General features: G+C 45.4%; 3 protein-coding genes and 1 non-coding gene across 4 annotated transcripts in view; 1 reads left to right on the top strand and 3 right to left on the bottom strand.

Annotated features, from left to right (window-relative positions):
- Pmar_PMAR004178 (equilibrative nucleoside transporter, putative) overlaps window positions 1-1160 on the bottom strand; it is a gene marked incomplete at both ends in the record, with an annotated part of 1404 nt that extends 244 nt beyond the window's left edge. The window contains one exon of the mRNA XM_002768541.1: window positions 26-1160. Coding sequence (XP_002768587.1) covers window positions 26-1160 — 1135 coding nt within the window. The remainder of the gene's footprint in view (window positions 1-25) is intronic.
- A 746-nt stretch (window positions 1161-1906) lies between these two features.
- On the top strand, window positions 1907-1988 carry Pmar_PMAR004177. Its single transcript has one exon. It is a non-coding gene; the product is annotated as a tRNA-Ser (tRNA).
- A 1500-nt stretch (window positions 1989-3488) lies between these two features.
- Pmar_PMAR004176 (RAS small GTpases RIC1/ypt1, putative) lies at window positions 3489-5581 on the bottom strand (the record flags this gene model as incomplete). The annotated part of the gene is made up of 6 exons (XM_002768540.1): window positions 3489-3709; window positions 3794-3927; window positions 3974-4068; window positions 4122-4227; window positions 4273-4406; window positions 5467-5581. Coding segments are annotated over 6 exons (717 nt in total), but the record flags the coding sequence as incomplete, so codon positions are not given.
- Window positions 5582-6457: 876 nt separating this feature from the next.
- Pmar_PMAR004175 (hypothetical protein) lies at window positions 6458-8536 on the bottom strand (the record flags this gene model as incomplete). The annotated part of the gene is made up of 8 exons (XM_002768539.1): window positions 6458-6477; window positions 6529-6637; window positions 6874-6968; window positions 7016-7087; window positions 7129-7230; window positions 7774-7840; window positions 8020-8424; window positions 8468-8536. The coding sequence occupies 8 exons, from the start codon at window positions 8534-8536 to the stop codon at window positions 6458-6460; spliced, it is 939 nt and encodes a 312-aa protein (XP_002768585.1).
- Window positions 8537-9957: the final 1421 nt, after the last annotated feature.

Here is a 9957-nt window from a genome sequence, read left to right as displayed (position 1 = left end):
ACCTGTTGAGGACCGTAAATCATACACCAAGTAGCAACAGAACCGTTAGTGAAAGCGAAGAACGCCATAATAACGAATCGCCACCAATCAGAGTGGAACGGAGGAACATCGACGCTGAAGTTGAGGAAGAACAGCGCGATGAAAATCACACGACCAAATGAGACATAGCGAATGAGCTTCTTGCTGATACGGAAACGGAGATTGGGGGAGAACCTACCCAGGGTATCGAAAACTTGGAAACAGTATGTCATCAGTTGACCGAATTGGTCAGTTGACATGGCCGATGGAACCATTTGGAAGATAGTCCAGGGGAAGACTACGAAAGTAATCGTGAAATCAGCACATACATTTATAGCCATTGGTAGAATATCCTTGATAACCTGAGATGTAGGTCTCTTCATTTCCTTCTTCAGCTGGAACTTGACTCTATCTTCCTCAATCTTGAAAACAGGCTGCATATACGGATGACTCTGCACACCGTACATATACATAGGAATGCATACGAAGTTAGCCAACATAGCCAGACCGTAGAAGAAGATCATACGAGGATACATATAATCAGTAACACCGCAACCGACCAGGATAGCTTGGCAGAGTCTGTCTACAGGCCAAGCCAATAAACCAGCAATACCTTCACCAATCATAATCCATTCGGTACACTCAGAAGTGACCAAAGCAGCCAAACCGAACATAGAAGATTCCATCAGAGCATTGGCGAATCCGAAGATACCAACAAAGATGCAACCAAATACGAAACCAAGAGTTTGATTCTGCTGCGCCCAAGTGGCAGCACAGATGGACAGAAGGATCTGGGAAATGCCCATACCGCCACAACCAATGTAAAAACGTGGTCCAAACTTGAATCGATTACCCATGTACACTAACAGCAATTGGCCGCAGTTAATAAAAAAGGAGTAACATAGAGAAACCCAAGTACCGTATGCTTCACCGAAAGCATCGATAAGACCACCTAGTTCACCGAGAATGAAGTTCCAACCGAGAAGAGCAACACAACCGATGATACAGAAGTAGGTCTTCAACTTCCAGTCGCAGGTCGGCTCCTTAACCTCCTTCGTCGCAACGTTAGAGGCGCCCGGAGAACCAGCCTCGGTCACCTCCTCTTCGTGCTTACCGGCTTTACCTAGGCATGAGAACGCCATCGTCAAAAATTCTGAACTAACCAGCCACTCGATATCGTAATCGTACTCACGAAACCCACGCTACAAGTTACCGCCACATAGAGACTACCCTCAACCTTTAACACCATAGACCACCGCTAGCTATTCCATATCGGGCCCTCATAGGACGCTAGCGTAGCGGATACAACAGCTTCGACACAAAAGGGACAGCAGGGGTACTTTTCATTGCGGCATCCTGTGGGTCAAGGACATGTCTCGCCAGTGCTGCTTCGAGAGCGAGACCATGTACTAAGTCGACCAGCTTCTATCAGTACCATGAGACGATGATTCGCTAATAAGCCCGTAAGAGGAGGCACGCTTGCTAAGCGTAATACGCTTAAGCTATGCGCGCTAGTGGGGCGATTATTTGTGAATAAGGGGACTGGCTCATAGTCGCTGGGATCACTGATTGGTAAGGATAACTGGCTTATAGTTGTGAGAAACTGCTATCATGGAAGGACTAAGAGAGAGCACGCCCCAGCCTGGGAATCTGTGACTCGGGCTCTCGACTCCTATAGCGCTTTTGTAAGACTTATGTCGGCAACCCAAGAACCGTCACGCATGCTTTCCTCATGGTTGGCTTCCCTAAAACGTCGAATACACGTGACAGTTCTATATGACATCGAAGTCACGCGTGACACGGCTGACAGGAAAACACTATCAATTCACTGAAGATCAAATACGCGTACTGCCTTAGCTTGGCTAAGTTGCAAATCATTTTCGTATCTGACAGCGTGTCCGAGTGGTTAAGGAGGTGGACTAGAAATCCACTGGGCTCTGCCCGCGCAGGTTCGAATCCTGCCGCTGTCGATTTCATGGTTTTCGCTTGTGAGCCTATTAAACAACTCAACTACCTTTGACAGGCCGCATTCTGTACTCAACGGATTTCATTACTGTATACGGACCACTGACAGTACCCTGATTTCTCCATAGGATTATCAGCATGGTCTAGGTGTTGTCACATCATCTACCTCGCGAGATTCCCGACTGTCAACACTCTCCATCGCCAGATAACTGATCCAGCCGACACATACCTCCGGAATAGGGCAGGGACTCATTGATTCTCCCAATGCAAGTCAGTCCTTGCGGGCAATCGCCCCCTTGAGCTTACAAGTCCATAGATCTTCGTCGACAGGTACGTCTCATTGAGGACTTCCACTACAACCCAAATATACAAGGATTGCACTCATCATATCACAACACTGTAGCTCTGGATTCGACAATGCCAGTTGACTCTCACCACTTACCCTCATGATGGGGGCCCCACCTCCCCCATCATCACGACCTCGACTAAGAGCAGCAGACCAGCACCTAATGTGTTAGATTCTCGAATCTCGAATATGGATTGCACAGTAGATCCCGCGCACGCGTTTCGCCAAATTCCCCATCATATCGCATTGTGGCAACCACGTGTTCCTTGTGAACCCGAGATGCGACGAAATGACGATACAAGCTTTTGGCAATATCAGTGCCAATAGTAATAGCAATGGGAGAGGCAAACAAGTACCGACTGTCCGTGCGTGCACTTAGCTAATATCGCTCTCAGTTATGCAGCATGCTTCCCTCCGCTACAATATACCACCATGATCGGTGAGTGTAGAGCCGTATACAGCTTCCAGGTTACCACTCACGAACACCACTACCCCATTACGAGGCCGATTGAGTTGACGGTCAGTAGGACGCTTCGATAACCTGTGCGCTCAAAAGCTGTCTCCCAAACCACGATCAACATCGTGATAGAGAAATCAGAAACGGTCGGGGTGTAGGTCTTCCCCGAGTTTCACTAGCGCCCCCAGCGTCCAGCTCTACATGTTAAATCCAGTCCTGGCAAGCTCAGGAGAAGTCTGTTGCACCGTCAAGTATACCCGTCATTCACTTTATGCTGGACCTTGCGAAACGGCAAACTTCTGGACCCCGAAACTGCTCACCTTCGGAACGAAATTCAAGACACATCCCAGCGAACGTAAGAATACTCACAAATTCTAACTGGATTCGATTACGATATAATAACTCAACCAAGTAATATATCGTCATACGAAGGAGACAGTTTGAATAAGCTCGTACCAGCTATTCCACTGTCCAACGATCTGCTCCCCACTAGCCTTGACTTATTTTCACCCATCACAGAACACATCAAAACGACTGTAGCACGTGATGCGATAGTGCTTTAATGTAATGTGATCAGCCGATTCTTCAGAAGAGCTTCACCGCGCCACAAAAATCGCCACTTCCACCCCAATGAACAGTAACACGATACCAATACCATAATTAGTACAGATGAAATCTTGGCAGCAGAAATTATCAGAGGAATAAGGCACAACCGCAATTCCCAAGTGCTAATGGTGATTACAATGGACCGTACACACATACACTCAGCAGCCAGTCATAAATGTCATATTCAACAACACTTCCTCCTGTCTGAACCCGACACAGAGGGTCCCCCATTCCCACGACGGTCCGATAGTTCAACCGTGTTAGAGCTGGGGAGCGACCCCTCATGGTGTGCTCGTGAGGGAACACCACTCAACAAACTGAAATAGAAAGTATGCCCCCGCATATAATCGAACCCGGATCGCTCGGATAACAGACTTCCCCCATCCCCACTCGACTATTACTCATAACTCTCACACACCCTCTCTGCAATCGCCCTGAATGCTGCCTCCACATTGAGACCACTCTTAGCAGAAGTCTCGAAAAAAGTCATTCCGTATTTATCAGCGAGAGCCTGTCCCTCTTCCGTAGACACTTTCTGTGAATCAATACATTCACAACGACTACTCCTCTTCCTCTACTACCCGTTTAGCTGCCATATCTGCTTTATTCCCCACTAGAAGCTTCTGAACAGTCTTATCTGCATGTTGGTCCAGATTACGAACCCAGTAGTCCACATCTAAGTAACGAGAATATCTTTAGGTTGACCGACCAAGATACAAAACAGGTTACTTTTAAAACTTTTGAGATCTGTCATATCATAGATAAGCAAAACTCCCATCGCGTTACGATAGTACGCCGGAGTAATCGTCCGAAATCTTTCCTGTCCAGCTGTATCCTGGCATCGACCGAAATTATAGAGAATTCATTCCCAACTACTTACCCAAATTTGCAAGCGAATTTTTCTCTCCTGTATGTCCAGGGTTTTCACTCGGAAGTCAACCCCAATGGTGATCACAAAATTCGAATCAAAGCGATTTTCGCAGAATCGCATTAATAGTGACGACTTGCCGACAGCTGAAAAAAATGAACAATTCCCTCATCGAATAGCAGTCTACATATCACAAGCCCAAGTCGATGGGCAATATTAGAGCAAACGACACGTGTCCCTTTATGGACGGCGATCGAGTGGTAGTCATCACAGGTCTCGCTAAAGCCTAGCACTACAACGGTAAACCTGCTGGAGCTTTGAAGGTAGTCCCCGAGCGACTCAGATTAATAGCCATTTCGTTTCATGGCCGAGTAGCCGTACGAGGTGAAGTCGAAGCCAACACTCGCTGCAGCACGAGAGCCTCAGGTTGGCTAGTCGCGTTCTTAGAGGCAATTATTGAACTCCACAGATACCTTATCCCTAGCGTAGAGTTGTATGTGTACACTAATAATCAGTCCATTTCCACGGCTCCTTTAAATTTTGATTTTTCATTTCCAACTATGTTCCTCTACGCAGATGGCGCCTGCGTAATCCGTAAGAAGTTTCGCCCAGGAAAACTACTCATTACTACAATCATCAGCACTGCTTTAATTAAGCATATGAGATAGAGCAATACACTGATACTATCTATACTGCTGTAAAGCGGTCGGCGAGGCCACCCTCCAAACGAACAGTGATTGACCCCCAATGATCTTATCGCTAGGAATCCGAATTTCCCCACATTCTGACGAGTAGACGTCGATGTCACTATCGTTATCAATGTTAGAGTATATATGTGATTTCCTCACCTAAGCTCAGACGTTTCCTCGGCACATTATGAAAATCTACACACGACTTACATACGAAAAACACCCAGAATTCCCCCCAAATTTCCTCAGAATTATCATATTGTCACCAACACAGGTAGTAGACCACCTTTATATTTTCCCCCGCACTTATCCTTGCCGCCAGTGTTTGAAAATGTGCACACGGTCAAATACGTGTGTTGATGACAACATGAGAATTCTGAGGAAATTTTCGGAAATTCTCGTTGGCTTCTCTTCACTTTTACCAAACCTCGTATGATCAGAGAGAATTTCGAATAATTTCCCGAAATTTCCTCAGAATTTTCATGTGGTCAGTGGCGTTTGCTACCACCACACTTACCACTATCACCCAATACCAAAATTCGTGCAGTTGCATCATAAGAGTCGTCGCTAGCATCTACACCTGCTGCTCTTGGTGATGATGAGGACGCCGTCTCGAAGTGCGGCATCGAAGAGATTCGAGATCAATATAATACACTTGTCTTACAAGAAAAAATCTATATTCAAAAAATGATAAAAAAATAAAATATGCTAATAATTTTCCGATATTAATAACGAATATGCACTAAAATTCGTCGAATTTCTCAGCGTTTCATGATATCACTGCATAGCGATAACCTCTATTATATATTCCTCCACGCACAAGTTTCATCCAGTTTCTAGTCTTTGCGTCATTTCCACTTTATCTACAAGGAGTTACAAAATCAGCTTGAAACGCTTACTGGCGATTCAATACCACTAGTCTTCGCTCACTCATCGAGTAACCATGTATGCGATCATGAACATTATCACCATGATAAGGCGAAAACCACGATTCTAGAAGTTCCCACATTTTAACACAACTCTCATACCACTCCTTCCGAAACTCGTCTTCCAGCCAATTATCAACAATCTTCACCTACGAGTTGCCGCAATACCCAGAGGCTCCATCGCGCCGGCCTTCCTCAACGCCCACGGCAGAAAACGAACAGATACCAGGAAAACCGAGGCGATTCTGAAAATACAAAATTAACAAGTCAAAAACGCCCAAAGGCATCTTACTGGAGTTTGTAGATGAGTTCCTTTTTAGCATAGTTCTCCGGCTTAGGAACGCCACTGCCAGCATCAGCACCGCTTCGCTTAAGATTCCACATTTTATTACTCTTAACGATAAACTGCGTAAAAATCTCCAATAGAAAACCAAAATTTCCCCCAAGAAACACAATACCGTAAAAATTGAGAAATTTCTCCTGAAATTTTCATCTGTCTAAAGTGCGCAGCAACACTCTTAAGATCTAATTATCTACATGCTAGAGGTGTTCCCTTCCTCTGGTGATACAAAATATTTCCCATCATGATGCCATCGACTCCTCTAAAATAACAACAACAATACTACTACTGCGTAAAACGTGACATAACTCACCCAAAGAGGGCAGCATATGCTTGGTCTTACTGCACGCCGAAGCCTTTTTCACTTGGACACGTTTCAACTCCTCCTCCAAATTTTCGATCTTTTGCTCAATAAGAATAACCTTACCAGAGATCAGTGTGAGAAAATATGCACATGGTCAACAACATATGAAAATTCTGAACAATTTCTGGTATAAGTTCTACCATAATTCGTATACAATCTATTACAATCATGTGAGGGAAGCGGACATAAGGAGCGTATTTTTTTCTTAGACAAATTCAAAAAATCTGTGTTTCTCGTTAACGAATAAGAGTTTTGAGCTGAAACTTATATTCCTCCAACACTAACCCTCCTAACCTGATGCCGCAGTTCGAACAGCGCCTTGACCATAGTCTCCCGCTTCGCTGGATCCCACCCTATGGACCCCTTCTCTTTGGACTCCTCCAAATCCTCTACAACAACTACCACTACCACAACAACTCAGTCACAACAGTCCCACCACAACCATCAGCACTCAGTAGTATATCCTCATACTTCGCCTTCATATCAACAAACGCCTCCTCATCTCCACCTGAATTTCATACCACTCCTTCCACAACTACTGACAAGCACCTTTATCAGGATGCAGCTCTCTAGACTTCTCCTTGTACGCCTTCTTCAGATCCGCTATATCACACTTCTCGTCCAACCCAAAGAATGCAAATGCATCACAACCTGTCAATGGCAATGCCTACACTATGCCGTAGACCCACATAGAAAATTCAAACTCTAACTTTAGTATAAAAATTCATAATATAATTATAAAAATACAAATACTCTATACTCAGCTTCTATTCACCCTATTCTCACTAGCTACATCCTACTATAGTAGAATCAATGGTTACTACAAATTCCTACCACAACTTCCCCAAATATTCTAAAACTGAATTAATCGTCTAGAATTCCATAACCTACTCAATCAACAGTCTAAAAGCATCAGCACGCATATCAAACCACTGCTAATCTCAACACTTGCCTCTAGCGCTCTTAATCTCCTTCTGCACCTCCTCAAGATGACATCCTTTACTCCTCACATGCGAAGCCACTACTTCCAAGACATTCCGTAACCCCACATCAGTAAGGTCAAATGTCCACCTACCACATACAACTTTCATAAAGTAATCAACGCCATATACCATCACTTCTCCAACTCTGCTTTCTCTGTACTCAGCAACCACCTCAACGCTATTGCAACCGGTACCTCCATACTGTTCCTACTTCCCTCGCTTTCCTTCACCGGCGACAGAGCCTTGCAGTTACTCATCTCAGGAGTCTCCTTAAAAACCTTAAGACCAGCACATGAGCAGTGTTGGAGGAATATATATTAGCGCTGTCCTCAGCTAAGCTCAGGAGCTTTCCCACAAACGATTTCGGGTATAAATGTACAGAAACCAATAAGAATTTTCCAAAATTTCCTCACAAGTGAAAATTGTAAATAACTAAAATAAACTACCCATACCCTACCTCTTCTTCCTCTTCGGTTTCTATCTCTTCACCATCATCTAAAGGCTCCCCATCAACCCCTCCATCATCGTCTCCTATTTGACTTTCATTTTTCATCGCACTATCGCCTCTAGTAGTACTGCTATCCTCAGACACACCAATCCGTGTAACATCGGCCGACCGGACATGCTCTTCATAATCTCTATCACCAACCACCGACGAGGCACCACTTTCCAATTCTACTTCATTCAACGGTGAGGCGCTGCTAGACCGGTCAGCCGTATGCGAACGCACCACCCTTATCGCTGGTGGACGGCCCTTCGAATTCCCTTCATCGTCAGGGACCTCATACTTCGGCAAACCAACTCCTGGACGAAGCCCTGATGCGGGCTTTTCGATATGAACGAGAGGAGATTGTCGAGGTGCCTACCACCGAGTGAAACTACATGCATCACAATCAGCATACTACCATATGAACAGTAGAAGTGCTCTTGGTGTAACCACCAATCCTGCTATGCGATCCGCCTTTGCTCGCCATATAGCTCAGACAGTCTCGACCCGGCAGCACCGGAGATACGGGAGGGAAATTACTAATAAGAAAAATACCATTTTCCACTTGTCGGAGTTTATCAACTCTCACCTAATAGAACTGCCCATAACGGTGAATGAGGGCGGCGGTGCTGCATTAGAGTACTTAGGGCTCCAACCACCCCTAGGGGGACTCTGCGAGGCCCTGTAAACCGAACTCGAGATGGTAGTAGTGTTATTGCTGCTAGGCGTATACACACCCGATGGTTTTGGGTAACTATGGCACAACGCTAGTAGCACTACTATCACTAGTACTAACCTTACCTCTCTGTTGAGCTAGAAACTCCTTTAACGACCTTCCTCACCACTGTCGTCCTCACCACAGGAGGATTACTCTTAGTAGTAATAGTAGGAGCACCTCTACAAGGAACAGTCCTACAACACTCACTGAGATTTACAGTCACCTCCTCATCGAAACACTATCATTCACTCTCAAGCCCGTGCCCTGTACCACCGACCCTGTAGGGTATACCCTGGGAACTGGTCGAGCTCCACCATCACTCAAGTTGCGTACCTGCAATCACCAGAGACTCAGCGGAAGATCAGCAGTCTTCTTACTTGCTGCGAACTCCAACTCTTCAAGTCGAGAACCATACGGAAAAATTAATCGATTAGCAGGGCGCGCGCTACTTTTCCCAAAAGACAAGAATAAGGTCTCTAGTAGGCAGAACTAGCCAAGCACCCTTAGAAGAGTTGCTCCAAATTGACCACTTCTAGCTAGCGAACACTTCTCACAATACTTTAATCTGAAAGATCCCAGGTTCGATCCCCGCACCCGTCATTTTAACAATAACTGCACTCAACACATCCATCATTCTAGTGACGACGTGTCTGGCATGTTTGCATTCACTAGCTGCAGTTTGGCTAATCTTACACGCACCTTGTTGGTGGCATACACCAAACGATAATCAAAATCATACAGGCACCTTGTCACTACTCATCGTCTACGGTAAAACAGTAAATATGTGTTGTTCGTTACTATACTCGACAACTCTGAAACCTATGCTGAAACAACATGAACACAATACGACTCGATACACCCGCCCGCCTCGACACAGTCATCAGATCGCCGCCATCACACACATTCGCCATGTAGTGGCCTAAGGCTATTGAACTTCACCCTGAATGCTCAATCGCGGCGTACCTCGACAATCTACTATGTCGAGCTTGGACACATACAAACTATAGGACACAGTATTGATTAGGAATCCCTTCTCTTGAGCATCCACTCTACAAGTGATCTTTTTCGCCATGCCCGAAGGCGACCGAGTGAACCGCAACAGACACACAACATGACCTGAGGTGGCACTTGCGAGTCATACCAAAACTGTTGGAAGTGCCTTCGTTTCCGAGCATCTCTTTGCTTGCACT

The sequence above is a fragment of the Perkinsus marinus genome, assembly GCF_000006405.1.
Source record: "Perkinsus marinus ATCC 50983 genomic scaffold scf_1104296967842, whole genome shotgun sequence".
Taxonomy (NCBI): domain Eukaryota; phylum Perkinsozoa; order Perkinsida; family Perkinsidae; genus Perkinsus; species Perkinsus marinus.
Note: the sequence above shows the minus strand (reverse complement) of the source record. Positions and strands in the feature narration are given on the sequence as shown.